Source organism: Plectrocnemia conspersa, unplaced genomic scaffold, assembly GCF_051122295.1.
Source record: "Plectrocnemia conspersa isolate PC_06_02 unplaced genomic scaffold, ASM5112229v1 ptg000012l, whole genome shotgun sequence".
NCBI lineage: Eukaryota > Metazoa > Arthropoda > Insecta > Trichoptera > Polycentropodidae > Plectrocnemia > Plectrocnemia conspersa.
In genome coordinates, this window is record NW_028277176.1 from 13,866,353 (window position 1) to 13,891,375 (window position 25,023).

The following is a 25,023-nucleotide window of genomic DNA, read 5'->3' on the forward strand; positions in this document are numbered from 1 at the left end:
ATTTAATCTAGTTAAATATCATATAATATTTGACTTCAAATATATTGTATTAAATATTATAGTTTGCCACACAAACATGCAAGCCCAAAGGTCGCTACTTTTGCTATTTAACAATAAAAATCAAAAACGAACTGGCCTTAAAACTGGCTCTTATTAAATTATTTTGTATATTAAGTAGAAAATTGGCCATTATTGAAACAAGACGTTCGTAGAAATAACCACATGTTACATTTATTTGTGTTATGTTATTTTTTTTTCTTATTTATAGTTGGACTTGTTCTTTTTTAAAGCTCCTGTGCATTAGAGTGCCAAAAGATTTACATATGTATTTTTGTACGATTTTCAACAAAAACAAAATACGGTGCAAACCACAAAAACAATTTGGATTTGGCGAAGGTACTATTAGTCAGAGTACAATAAGAAATTTAATTCTAGTGATATTCGTACTGATTAGAGATTACAATAATACTGGAATTTTTAATAACGGTTTTACCAAAAGAAAAACAGCAAATACCGGTATTGACAATATTATTATTACTTTAATTAATTTACCGAAAAAATATTTGATAAGTTAAACCTAAGCATTCGAATACCCCAAAAACTATTATTTTGAAATTCATTCATTATAATTTTTTTTTTAAATACGGGCGCCAAATCTTTTTACTTTTAAAATAATAAATCTAGAACAGCATAATCTTTGTTACAATATTCCTCCTAAATTTGTATACCAGGGGCCAGAGAACCATTCGTTAATTAATTTTCAATAAAATATACTAAGCATTATCGTTTGTCAGCTACAATTATTTGAAAGAAACTTATGAGAAAGGAGTATGTAGAATGTAAATCAGTTATAAATTTTAATGAAAATAGTAGAAAATATCAATACAATTTGGCCGAACTTTTTAATCATTTATTTTCCTTTTTTAAATAAATTATGTGTTGTTTTTAAAAAAAATTAAAACTTTTTTTGTGTGCCCTTAATGATGTAAGGTAATACAAAAGAGTAATATTTAGTTGTTACAACAATAAAAATGTTCATATGTATTTACAAAATTTAAAAAACAAATCAAGATTAATGTAAAAAAAACACCCGTCAACATATTTTAATTATATTCTCTAGTACCTATTATTAATTATTTTTCTATAAAAAAGTTTTTTTAAAAACACACATTCCGCGCAAATTTTTGAAATAGGTTTTTTATTTAAATATAATTATTGAGACTATTTCTGATATTTAACACCTATGATTAGTGAAACATGTTTCGTGAACTATTTAGGTAAAAATATGTCTGAATGACGATAAAAATGTTTTTAGAACGAATTTCGTGTAGGCAATACCTACTTTTGCTTTTACTTCACCAGCCATCCTTATCATAAAAAATGGAGCTGGTAGACCACGACGGCGCAGTAATTTTCCGTTACATAACAGAATTAGACTAGATTGAGATAAAGCAAATGTATTCCTTTTATGTTGCTACCTCCCGCATATTTTGCAAAAATATCGAAAATATTAAAAAAAAATTAATTTGTGCCAAAATATCGAACAGTAGGCCAATATTTTGACCTTCTAATACTAAAAGGGATATTATTATTCTAATTTGTTATCCTACCCTGATAAAACTACTCCCTTACAATTAATATTAAAATATTAAAATAATTACGTTCTACAAAGAATTTTGCCAATTTCACCTGTTTTACTGTTCTAAATAATGAACATGAATGTGGAAGTTACACATATATATTATAAAAATATCCCTGTACCATTGAATAACAAGCCAATGAAATTAACCTACTAAATTTAGGACAATTTACCAATGTCTTGTGGTAATTTAGACCTTGCCTAGTTTACTCGATTGGATCAAATAATTTGTTGTTGCACGAGAACAAAAATAAGCTTATCTAGAGCGTTCTATTTTTATCTTCGTCGCAGTATACGACATAATTCGCAAACGAGCTCAAGTTTATAGCCATCGCAGTCGGCTACGTGACGGAAGTACTCGAATTACGATTTGTTTACGTTGTTAAGCGTACGTCGTTGCATTTTATTTATAGATAGAAGGCGTCGGTGCGTTTATGAAACAGCGAGTGTAATTCGTAACATCCTGACGTAAATTATCCAATGACGGCAGGTGTCACGTATACGACGGTATTATTCGCGTGGCCTACGTGAGAACGCACGCAATTTTCATTGCACCCTTTGCGTAAGGATGCTGCGTTTGCTCGTTGTGAGAAAATCCATACTACTACTACACTTTTTCAGGGGTACGAAACAATAGCGAAACATATATAATATTAAATAACATATTACATAATCTTTTATCGTGAACCGAGGGGTGGTGAATAAAATGCATTTGAGTCTTCTGGGTAAACAAATTATGTGTAGTGATTTATCACTGCGTCATATAGAAACCGCTCTTTGATCATCCGCCAAATCAGAGGAGAACTTTATGCATCAGCACCCCCACAAGCGTAATTAGAAAGCAGAAAGCAGAATTATGAAATACACTAGCACCTGTTTTCTTTCACATGGCGAGATTATGACTCAAATAAAAAAAATAAAGAATTACATCATGAGCTATTGATGTATATTATATACAATCAGTGGCGTAGCTAGGGTATCTTGTGCCCGGGGCGATCCTTAAAATTGCCCCCCCCCCCCTATACATTTTTTGCATGGTCATAAAATCAGAATTTTTTTAAATAATTAATTGGTTATTGTTAAGCTCTTTCTATTCGTGTATATATACATTTTAGTGCATTTAGGGTTAAGATTCCATCGCAAATATGCCGCCCCCAAGCAAGTGCCGCCCGGGGCGTCCCGCCCCCCTCGCCCCACCATAGTTACGCCACTGTATACAATTTATATTACACCTTTACTACCAAATCAAGTAATCGAACTACAATAACAGTATATATCCATTATTGTAGGTCCTAATAATTTATATATTATCAGAATAACCAATCAATAGCATCTCGTTGCCCTACTTTACCCTTTCAATGCTTTTGATCTTAACTATCTTAGTATACTATTTATTATTCCATCATCTCAAGATCGCTTTGATTAAGAAATATATTTTTATACGGCAATTAATCTTGATAATGTTCACTTCATTAGACATTTTGGATTATGCTTATAAAATCGATCGTTTAATAATTCTATACAATATGATTCTCTATACTTTTATGCAAACGTCAGGTTATTGACATAGTTAGATACGAACGCCGAGGCTTTCCTTTTCAAGCAGGCGTAACGAGGTAGTAGCTTTGTATATCTAGCCCATCTTATCGAATGTTCGCAATATCATTTCTATCTTATGGAAGAACCCAACCTAATACAATGTTCTATATAAAATCTAGACTGTGTACAATAGAAGTTAATATAAAACAAACCATCTATACACGTAGAAAAAATTATATATACCTTTAGAGCTCACGCCCACTTTAATTAAAAATCAAGTCCAGCATTCAGACCTATTGTGGACCCTTAGAAGCAAAAATCGACTCTATTACGTATAAGTAGTTTTTCCTAGCCGCCCGCAGTCAAAAGGTGCTTACCCTTTCGGTTTTACGTTTCATTGAGCAAGGTTTCCCTTGTAGCTCACTAATGAGTAATCAAGCAAAGTAAGGTTAACTGAGCTACAAAATAAATATATGACAGTTACAAAATTGTACATAATCAAATAATTACGTTACTCGTCAGCCAATTAACAAGTCGACAGTGAAATTCTTGGCAAAAGGGACGTTTGCGTTGTGTCGAGTCGTTCGCGATCAAACAAAATATTTACATTTTGCACTATTTGCACTGTTAAGCCATTCACTTACGTCAAAATAGCCACTCACTATTTATAGTTCATTATCCCCGCAGGGAAACCCAAAACAGACATCAGCTCTCGCAAGAATATAGTCTATTCACCGCGCAAACGCGCAACAATCGATTCGATATGCATTGTCGCGTGATCTATGGACAAAGGCGCACTTCATTTGCCAAATAGTTAATTACATATAGTAAATCAATCGTTGCCTAATCCACAGTGATACAAGTTTAATAAATAACGAGATGTAGCAAGACTTTGGCCTTTGATATAAGGTAAATTTGGCCTATGATATTTATTAAAAGACTTCCATTAAATATAAACATATATTTAAACTGATTTATATTTTATACGTTAAAATTGACATATGAGGGCCAAGTAAAGATGGTTTCATATATTGTAAACTATCTGTAGAATTTAGGGATAAATCGATTGAATTGCTGCTTAGAAAATCTTATGTATTATGCTATAACTAATATTTATTATTACGTGGACGTTTTTTTAATACTTTGTGTCCCAGAACTTTTAAAAAATTATTCCAAAAAATAGTCTCGGGACTGAAATTACAAGAAATGTTTGCATTTCTGAAATCGAAAATTGAAGAATGAATAAATCTCATTGATTTAAAACATTATTTACAAAAGCCCGTCTATTTTGCCAATGAAAACTATTTTCGAAAATGCTTCCAAAAATATATATTTGAATAATGAGAACGACATTTTTCTAATTAACATAGTTCTGAATGGGATACTGAAACATTTAATTTGGAAAATAACAATGATTATTTTATTAATAAGACGTTTACAATCAAAGGAGAAATAAATAAACAAAATAATCAGAACATTTCTCCAGAAAAAAATAATAAATGTAGTCGACAAAAATACTTTTCGAACAAATCCAGGACTCAAAATGTAAATCTGTTGTATAAATCTTTGCTCACAATAAAGCCAACATCAACGGAAAGCGAGCGAATACTCTAAACTGCATGAATATTCAATATGATAATTAGAAATCGACTATCAGATTATTCTAAGAACTAATTTATAATACAATTTTATAATTAATTTTATAATTAATTAAAATAAATATGCATTATTAAATTAAATTATATTTTCACTAGTAGAAATAAAATTTTACTAAAACGGCGAGTAAAAATGTATCAAACAATAGGCTTATAATTTCACTGATCAATATCAGTGAATCTGTATTGTTACAAGTACATTCAAAACATATTGGTCTTACCAGATGACGTATCGCCATACTGTCTTAGTTATTTTGTCATTTGCAGTTGCTGTTCAAACCCAAACCTAACCTTAGCGAATTAACCAAATCCAACTTACCTTAATGAAAGTTCAAAAACTATTTAGTTTTGTAACTTTTATTAGGTCAATTTGGGTTTGGGTCTGATCTTTTTATCCCTAACTGTAGTTTAGTTCAGATTAGTTATTTTTTTATTTTTTTTCATAAATATATTATTCCTATTATCAAGGAGAAGGGACCTCAGAAATATGTCCCCTTTCGGTAGGCCTGACCATACTAATCGATAAATTAAGTATTAATCTTTGATGAAGAATTTAATGGTTTGGATTAGCCTGCATAGCCATTATTTAAAGTATTTAAAATAATAATACAAATAATACCCACGACTATAAATATAAGTTGAGCTTCAGAAAAAATGTAGAAGCAAATATTTATTGTGTCAGCCCTATTTAAATTGCTACTATGACTTCACGTACTTCATCGGCTCGGTACATTTTTAATTAGTAACGATATTGTCAGCTTACAGGACAATGACTCGGACTTGAAGTATTTTTATCGTAATTTATGGTACAATTCACTAGATGTCGCACAGTGCGCCATTTTCGCTGAACCGGCTATATGAAAGTAAATAGAACGAAGCTATCGTAAATTCGCTTATGTCAATAAAGGGCCGATATTGTTCGAGACGAACGATCGAAAATTAATATCGCCGCTCATAATCTGTTTATCTGGCCGAGTTAATCACAAGACAAAGACGAAAGTTTCACTGGCGAAAGAACTCGACAAAAGCAAAGTTAAATTGAGCAATTAAAGCGAAAACAATGAACCTTAACGACCCTGCTAGCTAACGGTGTTCGCACGGTCCTGTTTCTTAAATTCACGGCTTTCATAATAATGATCAATTAAAAACGATATGCACCAAAAGGTTGCTGGGTGCTCCTCAACAACGTATTAATACTAGGTAGTATTTTTTTACTCAAACAACGCCCAACGATATTTGCCAGATTGAATTCGGCGCATTATTCTCAGAATAATACATAAACTGTAAAAACAGAAATACAAAGACAACCCTCATACATTCGAATCGAATTAAAAAGAAACAGAAACATACGCTTCCCAATCCCCTGAATTCCTTTGATCTGTACTACTCTTAAACGTTCAAAAATGCGATCGGATGAACATATGGATTATAGAGCGAGCCTTAAAAGGTCCGAATTTCATCCGTTACAATTACTACGGCAACCTTTTCTAAACATTTTATAAGGATGTATGTTTTTGTTCTAGAGATAAGTGTTACAGTAATAAAATATACTTATTTTATTTTTAATGTAATAATTATAGTATTTTACTCTTATAGAACTACCTTGAGGACAAATTGGCGCTTAGGTTTAATGATTCACCCTAGATTGGTCAAAATGTGACCTATGGATCACGTTCTTAAGAAAGACAACAGCTGTTTATGTACAACATAAATATACTCACATTCTCAATAGAAATTGGTAAGTAACTAAGCTATAAAATCATTATTCTCATTATATTTCAATGGCTTAGTTTATACTAATATTTATAGTATAAACTATTAAGGATGATATAAATAAATATAGTAGGTACCGCCCACTGTTTGTATGTGAGCCGATTTTCAGACCAATATTTATTCTTTATTCGCCAAATATCATTACTATTGAAGGCATTACTTCAAAAGTATCTACAGATGATTTAATAGCGATCTACTAGTATTCAAACTTAACCGTCTCTCCTTCAAATTGCAAAAATCGAATATAACTATCAAGACCATTCATAATCGACATACTTTCAATTACTATAGAATACAAGCTATACATCTCCTTGCTAAAATTTATTAACACTTTAACGGAAACTATCGTGTCAGCACACAATATCAGCATAATATGCGCTTTTAAAAGACAATCGTTATAACGGCATCAAAAATAATGTCTCCGGGTGAGCAGGTACAGTTTCACTATTGCCAAACATAAAAAAGGTATGATATAATAAAAAAATTATAAAGTAATTATTTTTTTTAATGAAAATGTTTTTTTTTAAGCGAAATTTTAAAAATTCTCTAAAAAACTATAACTTTAATCTGAAAATATCGACAGCCTAGTCTGTTGTTTTAGACCAAAATGTTTTTTTTTAAGCGAAATTTTAAAAATTCCCAAAAAAATATAAATTTAAATTCGCAACATTCGCCAAAATTTAATTTTACCTTTTTTCTGTATGGAAAAGCTAATACAAATCCACATTATTTATAGTATATTTAAAAACCCTTATAAACTAAATATATTTTTTTTTAATTTATAAAAATATTTTTTTAGAACTTAATGATTTTTTTTTACATATTTTGATATGTGTTTTATAATTTAAATCAATAAAATGAATTGCGTCGTTCGTTTTCAAGCGCGGCAAAACCGGGATTTCCCTTAACCGTCAAATTTGCTTCATATGACAACTCTAGCGTCATCTGTCAAGCGCGCGCCGGTATAGTTTAGTCCAATTAAATAAATAGTGAAATATGGTATAATCACAGCAAGTGCTAATTGAAGATGAAACAAAATGCTGTATCACTTGGAATTATAGATAATATAAACAAAACTTATTAATTATGAGTGTGCCAGTAAGTGTGGTTATATGAATAATATATCACGGTTTGTTGACTTTCTAGGATCAAATAATAAAATACTAACAGCAGTGATTTGACAATTAAAGGTATACATACCAAAGTTAACTAACCATATTACAATGGTAGTAATAATGAAAAATCTCATATTAGTGTAAACAAAAAGTTACATTTTACCAACTATATATTATAATATCGTTTACAGTTAATTTTCAGAAGCAACGAAAGATCCAATAACATGTACGTATGGAAAACAATTAACGTATGACATACAACTTATCAGCTTAAGAAGTGATGCCAATCTACATGTTTAATTCTCTACGGTAACATCCGTTAACGTTGTTCTTTAGTTGTCGTTTAAATTTCATTTATGGGTTATATTAGTAGTAATAACGTGTTTAATGTTTAACTCTGACAAAGATCTTATTGTTTTTATTTTTTATTTTTCAGATGCAATGATAGAACAATTTGATGACCTATATGACGACAACGTAGAATTGGTACAGATAAACAAAAAGTTGAAGTCACTGTCTGCAAGTGAGTGTTACTACGTTTTCCATTGCAAGAAGCACTGCCGTTACCCGTAATAGTGCCCTACGAGATCAACCCAATGGGCGGCATCGAGCTTTTAAGGGCCGGATGAGCGGGATCCACCCCCGTAGTACTACGTTATTTGTTAGATTCTCAGTAGTGTTTCTCCCGAGCGTTTTTGGGAAACGCTCTTTTGACCACCAGCAAATCTGTTGCATTGCATTTGCATAGCATTAGATTTGCATGCTACTGCATTTCTATGCTTCGTCCTTGTACCTCACTTTCATGATGCCTCAGTTCCAGATTTAGTCCCCGGTCCCTAAGGGCCGGGTCCTTATTAACCAACTGGGGTTGAAATGCAATGCTTTAGTCCAAAGGACGCTACCTCGACTGGGTGCTCACAGAGTTTACTTCTTCTCAGGAGCTTGGGGTTTCAAGCTCAAAAGAGGTCCCACACTGTTAACGGAGAACCACAGCATGTGGTCGACTGGCGCCGACTGTCACCAAGTATTATCTTTTTATAAGGAACATAATACATAAGTTTGATGCAACTGAATATCCTGAATTTGGCTGTTCCAAAAGAGAAATGATTGCCCAGAAGAAAAATTACTAAAAAACCATGACGAAGATACATATTTTGCTACATCGGAATTAAAAATAACCCACTCTTAGATATTTGGCTATCGATTATTCCAGGAATGCAATCACATATTTATAATCATTGTAAAATGTTGTGTATTATGTAACATCAGAGAAACTACACATTTATAAGTTGGCTGATCCACTGCGACAGCGCCGATTTGATTGACATTAACTTTCAATCCTCATACATACTAAGGTTATATTACACATTCACGTTTAAAATGTACCTGTTTTATTTGCAATTCGTCAAATCTAATGAAAATGTGCATTAAATCAGAAGCAATGATAATTTTTATGTATTGTAAAAGGAAAAACTCACTTTTCGACCTCGGAGCCCGTCGACGGGAATTCAAAATTAGAAGATTTCATTACGAAGATTGTTTTGACGGCTTATCTAGTTTAATCAATGTATTCTTATAATCCTTACACACATTATGTATATATTTAATTTTCATAGTTATAACATACCTAGTTAATTTGCAATCCGATTATTTGTATTCAGTCAAATCAAACAACGCACATGACAAATTAATGAAAATTATTATCACATAGAAAATTTTTACTAATAAATAACAAGTATTTAAAACTGTCGTCACGTTACTAACGGCCATCTTGTTTTATATTTGAATGCTTATTTTTCATTGGTCGAAACAACAGAATGCATTAACGGCGCGGCAGCTCGAAAATCAATTGAAACAAATTTAATTTTTATTATTATAATTAAATATATTTATTTTATTTATATGTATTATTATACACACCTTTCAAACAAAGAGATACGATTCACAGAGTAGAAAACTAAACGGAGAATGTTTTATTTTAAAATATGCACGTCCGGAAGCGGAAGCGGTTTAGAACAATTATATTATAGAAGATGATTTATTATGATAATCATCCGTAAGTTTAAGAAAAATCTAAGAAAAACACTTATATGACAATCGATAGAAATTATAAAAATACTATATGTCAAAAAATAATAAACACTATAGTTCCATTGCAATATGACCATGGCATGTTAAATCAACAACTACTAAGTAAGTATTGAGACACAAGACGCAATGCAAAGTCAAGTAAGCTAGTGACATATGTTTTATTTATTAAAAACTATTACGGCTCACAGTCACTATGTACGACCTAGCTCGTTTTTAATTTAAATTATAAATCACGATACTCATCAGTGAGATTAAGAAAATATAGAAAAATCTGTGTTAAAGGATCAATATAATAATTACAAATTTCGATTTCCAATACACAATTAAAATTGAGAAACACTAGGTCCATATGAAATTTGAACCCAGGTCATTGTGGTATTGCTGATCAAGTTGTAATCTTCGATCATAAATTTAATAAAAAAGTTAATGTTTTTTAAATCGTTGTAACCTGAGAGGCGTAAGTCCAATGCGTTACAACGGTGTAAATCTGTACCAAACTGAGTAAGTCAATCGACATAATGAATACCAACAAGTAGGTATTAAGCACTAGATTGAAAATCTGGGAATCGATCACATATATACTATTAATTATAAAGTATTATGTATATTATAATTTATAATGAATAGTTGTCACTCTGTGCTTTAACTAGACAATTTTTAAAATAAATCATTTTATGGACTGCTCTATTCCGATCTTAACTTATTGTAGAAAGTTCAAACTCAAATTCTATATTATATTTTCTAAGCATTTAGATCCTAAATGTGAAATGACGCATATATGCGTTTCCCGGCGTCTACGCCAAAAACGATATAAATAACGGAATAATTTATCGATAATATATATTTTCGAAATAACTTATTTACAAAACATTCCAGATTTGTATGCAGTTTATGAGTCTTGATCTTGACATTTTCTTTACGGAAAACAATTGTAAAATACTTTAAAAATCGCGCAGTGTGGCAAAAGGATTCTAATGTTTTTTTTTTATATTATTGTTAATTATATAAACTAAAATCAGCTTAAGAATGTAATAGTTATTTTGATACTTTCGGAAGGAATTACGTATATCTAGTTGAGATATACTTAAATGCGACATAACTAAATAAGTTGTATATAAATCGCAAAAAAATAAAACTAAAGTTCAGGAATTCTTTGTACAGCCATTATAATTTTTAGTATCATAATATAGTGATATTGATACAAATAAACACTTAAACTACTTCGAAATCCATACCCCAGCCCTAATGCCATCGTCCGGACATCTCAACGCTTAATTTCAACTTCTATTTTCATTATTTGGCACGACGGTACAGTTTATTTAAGCCGGTCTAGCCAACGTATCAACAATAAACATTAGTTTCATAACTCTAGGCCAGCTTTCTTCTTCTCGCGAGTTCGAAAAAATAATAAAAAAAAAACACAATAGCCGACCTTCATATTTTTCTATATATAACAATAAGTAATATAAGGCGACGCTAATCAAGTAGCTTTAGAATAATAGCTCTTAACTAGCTAAGACCGCGGCCGGTAATTAAAAACCCAGTTAAATACATAACGCGTCAAGGACATATAAATTAAATTGGTCAAAGTCAGGGTGAGAAAAGCGTTGTTTCCTTCTATTGCAAAACTAGGAAGTGTTGTAGATGAAGCGTTTATTGCTGTAATTATTACGAGTGCTGACCACTTATTACTGGTTCGATTATATGCAAATGGTTACTTACGACGCTTAAGTTACATATCGACGCACATAATAAAACGTCAGCAAAAGCAAATATAACAACGTATTAATTAAATAAGTATTAATGAAAACCTGCGAAAAGCATAAATAAAAGCGCTTATAAAATTAATGAAGCATCAAATTTTAGATGTCCTAGTAGAATTTAATGCACTCTCGTGAATATGTATTATATTATATATGATTCAAATAGCTGACTATTTTACAATTTTACCTAATAAAAAGCACTGTCATAATTACATTTTAAATATCGACTTATGTTTGACTTATTCTTTTAATCGATGTAACACACACCATTCGTTAATTTAATAATAGCAAAGGCAAAAATCTAATGTGGGCGATCAATAATCAAATGTAAATATTTATTCTAAAATACACGTCAAACGATGATTTAACGTTAAAAATAATTTTACTATACAACAGATGTAAAAGCTTTTAGTGAAATTGACGCCCTTAGCGTGAGAAACATAACCTCTTATAGGTCATACTAGTGCATACTAAATGCCGGTCATAAAGGAAAAGATTAGCGATTACTATTTTACAACATGGCGTTATGTTTCCAGACCCTACTTTGTTCAAAAAAACTTAACGACCGTTCAACTGTTTAAATACCAAACTACTTACAAAGAAAACAGAGATACAACAAATATAATAACACCCCCAGATCGTCGTAATGGACATTGCAGCAGATACGTTACATAGGGGGGGGGGCAGGTAAAGACATTGTATCCCCCTTCTTTAAATTTGGCCAGAAAAATACATGTCATTAAATAAAATACTATGAATCTTAATCAAATCGAAATATTAAAAAAACGAATATTTGCCCCTTCCCTCTGGAAACATCTGAATTGACGTCCCTGAATCTTTACCAGAAATTTTTGGGTTATCCCTAAACAAAAATCTAAAAGAAACGGTTTCGAATCTATCATGAAAATATTTCTTAAAACATATCATTTCAGTGAAATATCGGAATACATTTTCACCGGTAGATATATTTTTACCAGTGAAAATATAGTTTATCTGGCATATGTAGTTATTTATTTATTTACATACGATGTATAAGTGTTACGGTTATTTTTCAGCGTAGTTATATTTTCAAAAGTCTAAATACATTTGCTATTCAAACCAGTGGCGTAGCTAGGGTATGTGCCGCCCAGGGCGATCCTTAAAATTGCCGCCCCCCCCCCCCCCCCAATACAATTTTTGCAGGGTCATAAAATCAGCATTTCTTAAAATAATAAATTGGTTATTGTTAAGCTTTTGTTATTCGTGGATTTATATATGTTTTAGTGCATTCAGGGTTAAGAACCACATTAGACGATCCCATCGCGAATATGCCGCCCCCAAGCAAGTGCCGCCCGGGGCGGCCCGCCACTTCCGCCCCAGCATAGCTACGCCAATGATTCAAACCCAAACTTAACCTACACTAATTAACCAAACCCAACTTGATTTGTTTTAGAACTTTAATTAAAGTCCAAAATATCAACTCAGGGGAAAATAAGCGGAAGAAGAAGTAAATTGGGTGACCTTTGAGCATTTCCACAACTCTGGAAAACGGAATAATCTCAAAATCAAATTAAATATAAACCGAAGAGGTTTCAAAACACCAGAATACGAGGCAAATACAAAAAACAGCAACAGCTCATCAAGCGAAGCTGCAAAGGCATGTCAATGAAGAAGATGTCTGTCTCCTCGACGTTGAAAACCGAACAAGAGGACTCAAGAGAGTGAAGCCACGGTGGTAAGTTTTTGTGACCCAAAGAAAAGTTTGTTACGAATCAAGGTATTTTACAACATAATATAACATATAAAAATACAAATAAATTATTTATTAGCTGCGTTCCAGTTATATTGTAATAGTTGTGTTGGAATAAAAAGAAAAAAAATAAATCGCCACAGATGATCAAGACTAAGCACAGATCTTCAAACCGACACCATCTAATTCTGGACGTATTTAACCGAGCAGCCTTTCCACTTCAATCATTAACTTTTTGGTCCAACCCAGTCATTCCTTTGAGCCACCAGGAATTAACTCGAATCACAGACATAATGACGTAATAAATTATGCATAAACATTTATAATCAGTTTTTACTTTTATTATACATATAAACAGAGTTATCTTTTATTTTCTGGCAAACATCGTGTTTTTAAAAGCTACTAGCTTTGCGAGTTAGGGGTGGTTATGGGTATCTCAATAAATGTCAGGTAATAGATCCATAAAACCACATAATCACAAGGCACACATCGTGTTTTCACTTTCGAATCGCCTTGACGACAGCGGCGATATAAATTAATTGCGAACGGTGAACAATTAAGCCTTCTAATCGAATGAACGTAAAACTGAATGCACAATGAACGTGTGCATTCACACACATGGTGCATTGTATACGTTATACGGTAAAACGACTGAAACTTTACGTTTCGCATTTGCAACACAATGGACGAAACGAACGAGCGGATTAAATGGTCCATTGTGATGTTGCATAAAATTGACATATACTAATATTTACTTGCGTTGGTAAATTTTTAACAGGCGCCGTTAACTGTCCTTTGTTTGCGACATACACATACGTGCATTATATGTATATGCGACCAGTCCTTCTCTTAGCCAAAACGAGTCAACGCACATGTGTTCGTATTAATAAAATCTCCTAGCGAATACTTTTCGTTAAAAGATAAACAGGAACAAATATACGGACGGAAAAATATACTGTTCGCTATTAACGCGTACAAACATTATTTTGGCATAAATAAATACTGATATTTTTAGATGCATTTGTAGTGAGATTTTGCGATTAAATTGAGGATATGTGTTTTTATTCATATGTTAACTGTCTGTCAATTTGATTAAAAACCTATAAATTTATTGAAACACTAAACATTAAACTTACTAGAAAATATCCAGCATCGTAAAAAAGTATACTTAATCATTTCATTGTTACATGCAAAGTTATAATAGCTAGTTGATAATTAAAAATAAGTTAAGACTAAATTATTCAATTGAAACCAATACACGTATATATATCCTCTCATATTTTTTTATTTAAAAGCTTCTATGCCCGATATGAATAAAATATCGAGAATATATACCGGAAAATTCACCAACAAAGCAAAATTTAAGCCTGTGCAGCATTTTAAATCAAGCTCTTAACAATGCTGAATTTTACCCCCTACGTAGCATTAATAAACGTTAAAAAAATTAAAGCTCTTGTAATATCGTATTTTGAATTGAAATCAACTTATATATTAAAAAGAGATAACGAATAACATGAAAATAAAATATATTAAAAACTAGTACAAAAGCGCACGATTTTTTGTAAAATAAAAATGTATTGCAAACAACTTAATGAGATGCGCCATCTCACATAAATTGTTCCAGCTCCTCGTAGCTACCTCCGAAAACATTGCGTTTAACAACCTCATACTTGCATCTGGATGGCTCGTGTTTAATGATCGTCTTCGAGCGCTGACGTTCTGACTGCTACGCCAAGAATAATGGACACTGAGCGTCGACAGATTGTTGACACCACCCTTCAGCAACGTCAAAAATGATATAATGAATTGTATCCTAAATACTATGATGCAAATACAGATACGATTTGTACACCCCTTTGATATCCAACAAATTTCCACTAAATCATCTCTAACTATTGCAAGGAGTACATTGCTTCGCTGAGATTCCAGGCAAAGGAGTCATTTAAGAACGCTATGAACTAACGTATCGAACAAAAGCCATGTATCTTCTACATCTAATCGAGAAGCCTAGTGATGTTATTAAAAACTTGGGTTCGTAATTTATTTACACATACGATATGCAACTATGCAAATTTAATGTTAACAAACCATTGTTTAGTTTAAAAGGTCATTTTTGTTATATTTTAATACATAATACATAAATCAAAAGGCGATTCTTTAGAAAGAGTACTAATTAACGTGTATTACTGTAATTAATATTATGATTTAAAAAAAATATATTTAAATTCCATAATATGTTTTTTTGTTGATAAGTGGTGTCTTAGTTTTTTTATAAATAAGGTGACTATTTTTTTCTTGTATAAGGGTTGGTTATAAAGCGTATATGTTATAAGCAGTGACCTAAAGAATATCTATGTAAAATGTATATAATGTATTTATTTTTTATTACACAGAAGTTCTACACTAAAACTTTTTTACTATTCTAAAATAAAAATTAGGTTGAATACTAATTTTAAACCAAGAAAATAATCAAAAGTAAAATAATTGTACTGTATTTTAAAATGCGCATAAGTTCACTCCTAAAATAAATATAATATTTATATGATGAAAATCAACATTGATAATATGAACTGATCAATAAAAATAAATTTCCTTGAAATCTCCGGAAATATACCGTTTCATAATTATGTAGGTGTGTCTCAGCACGCGCATTCTAAAACTAACATTTAAATGTTAAATCATAAATTTGAAGCACACTAACTGTAAGTATGGGAAATAGTCGTGAAAAATATGACAAGCAATAAATTTAAAAGTGAAGCGGAAAAAACTAGACGTCTTGCACCATATCTTTTCACCAGGGCTGCAAAAAAATGACAAATTTGTGACTGAATTATCGATTAAAAAATATTATTTTAATTTGTACAACTTAACGATACCTATTTTCATCATCATTTTTTTCTTCATTAATCAGAAAATACGAGAGTCCACGTGGGTTTTCAACTCAGTTCTTTTAGTTTGGTCTATTGTGCTGGTTGATATGCAATATTAGGTGTTTTGCATATATTTCTCACGATGCGTGTCTAAAATTTAAGAGAAAATTTAGTTTCAAGTGTTTTAACATGCAATTGTACAGCAAATATAACGTTGCACTATGAGCTGGTTTAGGAAGTGGTTCAGCATCCACCGTATTCCCCAGATATTGCTCCTTTGTATTTGTATTTTTCCGTTAACTTTTGAACGAATTTCGTGGTATTACATTTAATGATGATGATGAAATGCAAAATTATGTTTTCATAGATAACTACGAGGAACTGATACAATTCATATATCTTTCAGGCGTAAGTCACATTCACATTTGTATATTTTTTATTTCAAAAAACACGTCTATGTTTGTAAATAGTATGTATACTTATTTATTTACTTATAAATATTTTTTTCCAGACCGAGGCAATTTTTTTTAATAATCCGGGACTACTTAGTGTCCTAAAATGAAGCCCCAAATCATTTAATGAAAATGAAAATACAATAAAAGAAAATTATAATTCTATTTGATGTTCTGTGATCAGTAAAATCCACTACAATCGTTTAAATCCTGACTAAACCATCATAACTAAATGTTATTGTCAAGAGAATGACTTTCTAAAAGCCAGAAACGAGTCGCGCTATGAAATATTTCTTTATTCATCATATACACACCAGACGTATCGCCCAAAGATTATCACAGATGAAGGGCTTTCAATCCCGTGCTTATTTCAGTTAATTATAAGCTGAGAGAAATGTTTGTAGATCACTTAGCAACCTATCAAAAAAAATTGTAGGACGTTACTTTTATTTTTTTTATTTTCATCACTGTCGTCGAAATTATTATGATTATTAACATATTATTATTATTATTTGAATTATCATTTTAATAAAATCGTTTTAACAGTACAACCCTGAAATGTACGTTTATATGTATATTTACCGAATCCATTGGCCTGGATTTTTTGTTTATACAATATTTATATCAAAAGTAAATGTAATCGAAATAAAAAAACGTTTGCGTGCAATTTTTTATAATATAATCAACTGAATAACGACAAGTAACATTACATAATTTAGTCACGCAGTCTTATCGTTAAAATTACACAAAAAAAATAATTACATACGTATTTGTTAAAATAAAAATATCGACAATTACATGCAGGTGCGTTTCTAATTGGACATTTTTGGATGATAACAACAAAAAATTAGTTTTCAGCGCTCGTCCATGTGTTTAACCTTTTGCACCCGTGGTTCATGTATCATGATTTTTGGACGCAGCGCCATGATTTTATTAATTGTAAAATATGACAACATTGAAGGGCATTATTACAATAACCATAATTAATGGTATCTACCTGGGCGCAGCAATTCTCTGGGCATGGTAAGGAAAGAAAAATGTGTCTCACCGTCTCTTTGTCATTGGTCGTGTGGCTGACGCTTCGGCTACTCATCATCAGCCGCCTTTTTTCCTCGGCAGTCGCCATTTTTTATTATTTCAATAATATGCTTTTTTTTCAAATTTCAATTTCAATTTTGTATAAGGCGTAATATATGACAAACGTAATAAAATTTTGTCTCTGCTGTCCTGCCACAACACAACACTGAATTAAATCACATGCACTTACAAGAATGTGTATTTTTGGTAATAATATAATAAATAATGATGTACTTTTTAGAAATGTAATATTAGGCGTCCAGAATATTAAGGGCGAACTCAACAATTTGTCACTTTGTTATTATTTAATAAAATTTACACTCAATCTTTAAAGATCACCATATTAAAAATATGTATAATTTTGATAAAATAATACATTCTTGCATTGCAGTTACACTATGCCAGAACGATATGTAAAATTGATCTAAATACAAAAATGTATAAAAACGGCCCCATTTTCTAAATCACTTAATTAACTATATAGACAATTATTTACAACACGCATATGTTGATTTTGCCCTTAATATTGAAAGCCTATTAAATATAATTAAAATTGCCCCGTGAAATATTCTCCTACGATTCAGAGCCGAATTTACTGTTGTTTTGCTATTTATTTATTTTTAAATCATAATCAATTGCTTAAAATTTGAAAATATAAACACACAGTATTTTTTTGTTATTAATTTTGCGTAATTTAATTGACGTAAACTCGAATTAAAATTTTGAATTGTGTATCGCGATTGATGGCCGTTATTAATGGTGTTTTGAGTATCGCGCACGCCTCGAAATAATATCCAAACAGCTGTCATACGAAAAAAATAACGGCTTTGAATGACATCTGCGTGAAACTCGATATATTTTTAATATGATTCTTTCCGATTATATTAATTGTAGGTATGTGTGTGTATATGTACGTGTCACTAGTTATCCGTCAGGACAATGGTGGTCGCGATAAAACGTCCCGGCCGGCGCGTGAACTTGCAAATCACTGAACTGAAAGCCGAGAGCCGAGCTACGTCGAGCCAGTGGCGTACTGTCGTCGTCGTCGGCGAGCAATTATGTCCGTAGGGTTTGATTGCCGACATTTTATTCTTGAAATGTCGCCAGGCGTTGCACAATGAGCGCTCGGGCATCGGGAGAGACGAAAAAAGACAACGGGGAAAGCGCGCATCGACGCCTTTTTATTATCGCGAATTTCTGATTCACCACGATCAAACTTTAATTGGAACATCTAAATTGTAAATCGCTTATAAAATTTAATATTTCGTAATATTAACAAAAAATCGTTTTAGTTTTGACAATGGTCTTAACAGATGTTAATGCGGCCATAGAAAAATAACTTAAAAATAAGTATTTTTAATTATAAAATAGAGTTGCTAAATTAAAAAAATAGCTGAAAAATATACATTTTTTGGTAGCGATATTATAAATTGACGGCTATTAATTATTCACAAGATACACACTCATAAAAATATGCAAATTATGAATCGAAGAGTATAGACTATTCAGACTTTGAAACGAGCTGCCGAGATTATAAACATTAGTGTATAAAGCATTTTTATTTACGTGTATTATGTTGTACATTTTTTTCATAAATTACTATTTTAATTAAATTAAATATTGATGTAAAATTGTCAACTGAATAAATTAATAATAATGTTTAAATATATATTTACAATTTCTACTTATAAATAATATTTTTATATTCCGATTTACCTCATATCTAGCTGGTTGTCTACATTTACTCTGTAGTAGTTCACTGGTGTCAGTTATTGCTAATCGTTCAACAAAACTTTTACATTACGTCTATCAAATTTTCTACGCCTCTTGAAATGTTGGTCTGAAATTTCAATTGCCTCAGTTATTTTTAATCAAATATTCACTAAAATAATGCATGAAAATGGTAATTTAAAACATTTTAGCGTGTTGTTTTTTTTCAACTTTTCAGCGTTATTTCTAAGTTTTTAGGCATCATTTAATTTAAAAAAAGTAATATACCCACCTGAATTAAATAATATCTCATTTTATTTGGCTTATACACTACTCAGTTAATCTCAATTATAAATAAATAACCTATAATATAAAATTATAACTTGAAATATTAATGCTTTACTTAACGCAAAATGTTTACACTTAGATGTGATATATAAAATAATCACTTAATAGCTGATGCGTCAGTCCCTTGATTTCTGGGTTATATTCAAACACTGCTTTTATTACTAATAAATATTTATAAGTAATGGATCTGACATATTTATTAGTTCTTTAAGTACTAATGTGTTTATGTCAAAATGTGTTTATATCATAGATAATATGTAGCTTCATCAAAGAATAAGTTGACGGATGTAATACTATTAAATTTTCCACCTACTATTATTACATTACTAAATAAATAACAGTTGACCAAATAAGCACAAAAAAATACTGCATCAGATTATAATAAACATGCCCAGGGCGACAAAATGGCACAAATTGAATAATAATTGACGTTAGAAAGTAATGATCTTGCAATGCATATTATGTATCACATATTTATTGGACCGATACGTTGTTGTAACAATCTACAAATTTATACAAATAATAATTAAATTATCTTCTGTACACGAAGAGAAAATATGCAGAAAGTAGTAATTTTATATTATATAATTGAATGGCATACAATCAAAACTCACGAGTCTTCAACTCAAGGCAAAAAAAATTAAGCCGAGTAATAATAATATTCACTAAAATAATTTCCATATGCTCTTTAAATAAACACAAGCATTGCTTGAAAATGGCTAGACTAGATCAAGAACATGTTAACTGCACTTTCATATTGTAGACTGTTTTATTGAAAATGTACAGAAAAAAAAAGACATTATTTCATGTCTATCGTACGGTGACTAATATCTGAAAGGTCTGAGCTTGAATATCATTTAATTTATCAGTGTTTTTCTATTTGTAACAAATACGAATTCATTCTTTATTTTTTTTATGACATATGGTTGTGAAGTAGATGGTTTTAATTACCGAATTTAGAAATCGTCATAACGACATTGGTGGCTGTTACCAATGAAAGACAGATTTTCAAGACAATCGGCATAATGAATTGAGAGATCACGCAAACGATTACTTTGGCTTTAATAAGTGAAAGAGAGAACATAGGTACAAGAAACAGGCCTGGCGTCAACAATGAATATATAAAACGTGTAGGACACCCGATATAGCACAATAACCACAAACATTCAAAAGCCAATCACTGATTACCGCAGCATAAAAAGCATCATCTCAGATAAAAGAGATTCATTTTTGTGTTCTTGTGATTATTGAGGAAAAAATAAATTTTACTAAAATATTAAATATATTTTTTAATAATAAAATTAATATTTTGAACACGCCTGAACTAATATTATCGCGTTTTGCAGTAAAACTACCGTCACATCACTCAGGTTCCACGCCTACGTCGATATTTTCTCTCGTGAAATTATTTTTGTAAATAAATAGTCGTCAAACTTTTCAGCATATCATTCAGCATTACAATACAAACGGTAAATGACTAAACTTTGGTGTAATTATAATTAAACACTAGATAACATTCTCAATTTTATGCAATTTAATATAATTGAATGGCAATATGTTGTTGAGTAAGTTTCAATGGTTCATTTATTTAATGAATTATATGGTCAGTATTAAAAATAATATATTCATAAGAGAGAATGCTAAATGAAAACGCTACTGCCCATTGTTTTTAAATCGGCACTGCATCCAATTACAAGTATTGCAACCCATATGCGAGTATAATTTATGCATATGCATATTATGGTATTACACAACTGAGTGAACGATTACCATTTATATAGATCGTAATGCACAGTGCATACCTAATGTTGAGTGAGACAAAAATATTTTATATAAATAAAGAATGTATATGTATGAAAATTTTGCTTATGAAAATAACAGCAGCATGAAAAGAACCAGATAAATCTAGAAAATCCTATTATTTCAGACCACACAATTGCTTGTCCTTGATGTAAATGTTTCGATTATAAAGTTATGGAGGCAATTTAGACTTAGGTCGTTGATTATATTTAATAAAAAACTATAAGCAATATTATATATACGCGTGTTAAATTATCTGCGGTTTTCGCACACCAAAAAAATCTTGGCAGCTCTGTCACGTTCAAATACAATTTTTAACAAACTAGAATCTGAAAACTACTTATTATATGCTCAATTTAACTATACATGGTGATCCACCAAAAAGTTCACATTTAAATAAATAATTATATTAGTTGAAATGTCAACTTTTCCAGTTTCAATAATAAAACATATAGAGTGGAATCCTCTCAATTGCACTGTGTCATTCAGCTATCTGTCTTTGTTTAGTTTATGGTATAATTATTAGTACATATTAAAACCTATTGCTTTTTAATTAAAATCTCATCAATGTCAGGTAACGAGGTAACGAATTACTGGTATCTGTCTTTAAAGGCGTACACTAAAGGGTTCGTGCATTAGAGTTTGTTAATATTTTATCACCGACATATTAAAAAAATAATGGCTATTACCATCGTATACGAACATATTAGGCCAGGCACTTTGCACGTGATGTCATCAAGAAGAGGGATTACAATAGCATAAATTATACCAACGAATGTATTACCTTTTAGCTCCGATCCTTTGGACATAAAGTAACAAGTAAGCATTGAGTCGTAATTACCCTCAAAATGCGAGAAAAATATTTCTTTTTGTGCATAACAGTTGCGCTTACAATCGCCATCGGGCGACAAAAATCACCGTTATCATTCAAATTGCGCAATTACGCAGCAATTGGTTAAATGATTTCTGTATTGTTATGATTCGTCGGAGAGCTTCCCAACCTACGATACATAAAGTAAACTTTTACACTTAAAAATAAGGAAAATGAAAAGAATGACGTCATATTTACGTAAAAATAAAGAAATAAAATGTTCCGAATATACGCATGTGTTTGCAATCGCTTTTAAAAATGTAAAAATACCCTTAAAAAATTTGCCGGAACGCCGTTCCACCGCGTTACATGACAAAAATAGCCCTGCGTCTACGTATATTCCGGCATCGAGAGATTTTGTCGACATTTTGGTGGAAGACAGAAGGTTAGAAACAGAGAAACGATCGGGACAAAAAATATGTTACCAGACCCAACTCCATGACGTCACATAATTTATCCTGACCCTTGTGACTGAGCTTTTAAACTCCAGCGCATAATTTCAACAAGATAGCAAAATTTTTAATGTATTTAATGTGTTTCTAATTATCTGATATCAGCGTCTAAAATATATGTCAAAGACTCGCTATTGTGTTCTATGAGTTCACACAAAATCAAAGTTTTTTGTCTGCATAAAAAACAAACCATTGCGCGTATCCAGGCGGCGGATACCTGTTCGACGTATCCAAATATCTTCGCCGAACAGATTATACAGACTGTCATGCACACCAAAGAATCTGGTGTGATCTGTATCAAACAAAATCAAAGTGTTTGTTTTCGAACCGAATTATTGACTAAGAACTGAAAGGGGTGACATACTTCCAGGTAATTTCCAAAGCACTTTCTTCATACACTTTCGTTAAGACTTGAGCATAGAAACACCACTTCACTCCCTACTTGAAATAGCGAGAGCTTAGTGCGAGGGTCGATTTAGAGACAACTCCAAGCCACCATTTAATTATCTTTCTATATTAACCGCTAGCGCACGTCGTTAAATGTATGGATCAATATTTTTTCTGACATTGAACGGAAACGTAAATTTGCTTCAAAGAGGCAAGAATCTCTCGAATATTTATGTAAATTATAATATTTTAAAAAACGCGTTGCTATTTTTTTAATAAACTTCTTAACATGTTTATTTCATTAATTATTCATTGCACGTATTTATTGAGTCATACGTAATAGCTGGTTTATACAATATTTTCACTTCATGCGTCGGAAAAGAAAATTTCATTAGAGGGAAAATTCCATTGTGTTAAATATTTGCTTTATTAAACACATGGGAAAGTATACATAGTTCTGAAAATGGACGACAATTTAGAACGAGGGCAACGCGATTATCCGTAAAATTATATTGTTTTCCCGATAAACATCAGTTTCGTATGATAGGGTTTGTACGCAAGGCACATACGCTCACCTTGTTAGTTGGAAAGAATATTATAATGTCTTGACCTTTTTATTAAAAATAACATTACTTAAGTTTAGGTATATATAATAAACACAATATATAAAGTATAAAAATTTATGTTTATTTTATTATAGTATTATGAATATTGATTTATATAATATTTCAATAAAAAACTCATTTAATTGCTTTATGTGCTAATAGTTTATTTTTATTTTTTATGTAAATCTAGGAGCGGAATTGGAATTTATGATTTACTACTTTAAAATAAAATCTTTCGTTTTAACTTGGCCCAACGCGTTACAATGAAGTAAACACAATCAACAACTACAAATGAGTGGTGAAAGACCACTCATTTGTAGTTGACAAGAAAGTCTGTAAATCAGTTGCATCTATTTTATAAATAGTTGACTATAACTGCAGCTTATAATTAATACTAATGTTACTTTGCAGCTAAAGTCAGTATTAAATAATACTCGAACCCGCGGTCTCTGGCTTATTAATCCAACGCTTTACAAACTACGCTATTCTGACCTTGAATAGCATAGTACATAATACGTGCTTTATGAAAACGGATTATAATATATGCGCCTTAGGTTGCATATAAAAAGGCGCAAATTCTTTCGTTATTTGTCTCGTTCACAATAGATCCCGTTTTCTGTAAATTGCTTTTGGCAATAAGATACATAGCTTATTTTATATGTTATTTTAATGGCTAATTTAACGGATCTACAATAGTACAAACTAATTGCACCGCGACGATTATGTGTGGTTACCACATGATTTAACCGCTTTATTGCCGTGCGCCACTTTCATTCCTCTACACGTTCACGACGCTATTGCCGTTAACCATTTTTGTACCATTCAGCAAAAGACTGATTTACGCTTATAAATAATATTAAAAGTATATTTAGGTACACAGTGACATTTTTGAAGAAATGTTTAAAATTATAACCGCTCAAATAAATATGGCTATAATTAATGTTTTTCTTTTCAACTTCGCCAAGACTGACATTAGCGACTTGCGCCTTTAAATGAAACGTATAAATAACAATTTAAAACTGGTGTGAAACTTGACTAGTTTGATTTGTGTTAATATTATTATTATTATATTTTAGCAATCGTAATATGACACATCTTTTATTATTATTTTAGTCAATTTTTAATAGTGCCGACTAAACAATTGAGA

General features: G+C 31.1%; 1 protein-coding gene across 9 annotated transcripts in view; it reads right to left on the reverse strand.

Annotated features, from left to right (window-relative positions):
- LOC148228295 (uncharacterized protein ZK1073.1) overlaps nucleotides 1-18,810 on the reverse strand; it is a 57,199-nt gene extending 38,389 nt beyond the window's left edge. Inside the window, exons 1-3 of one of the 9 annotated variants that reach the window (XM_088199951.1) lie at nucleotides 18,618-18,743; nucleotides 17,938-18,029; nucleotides 17,624-17,853 (exon numbers count right to left, since the gene is read on the reverse strand). In XM_088199951.1, the coding sequence (XP_088056077.1) occupies nucleotides 17,624-17,752 (129 nt within the window). In that variant the 5' untranslated portion in view covers nucleotides 17,753-17,853; nucleotides 17,938-18,029; nucleotides 18,618-18,743. Of the gene's footprint in view, nucleotides 1-9,199; nucleotides 9,275-9,348; nucleotides 9,500-17,623; nucleotides 17,870-17,937; nucleotides 18,030-18,617 lie in introns of those variants that run through there. The other 8 variants (XM_088199953.1, XM_088199954.1, XM_088199956.1 and 5 more) reach the window with 8 other exon arrangements.
- Nucleotides 18,811-25,023: the final 6,213 nt, after the last annotated feature.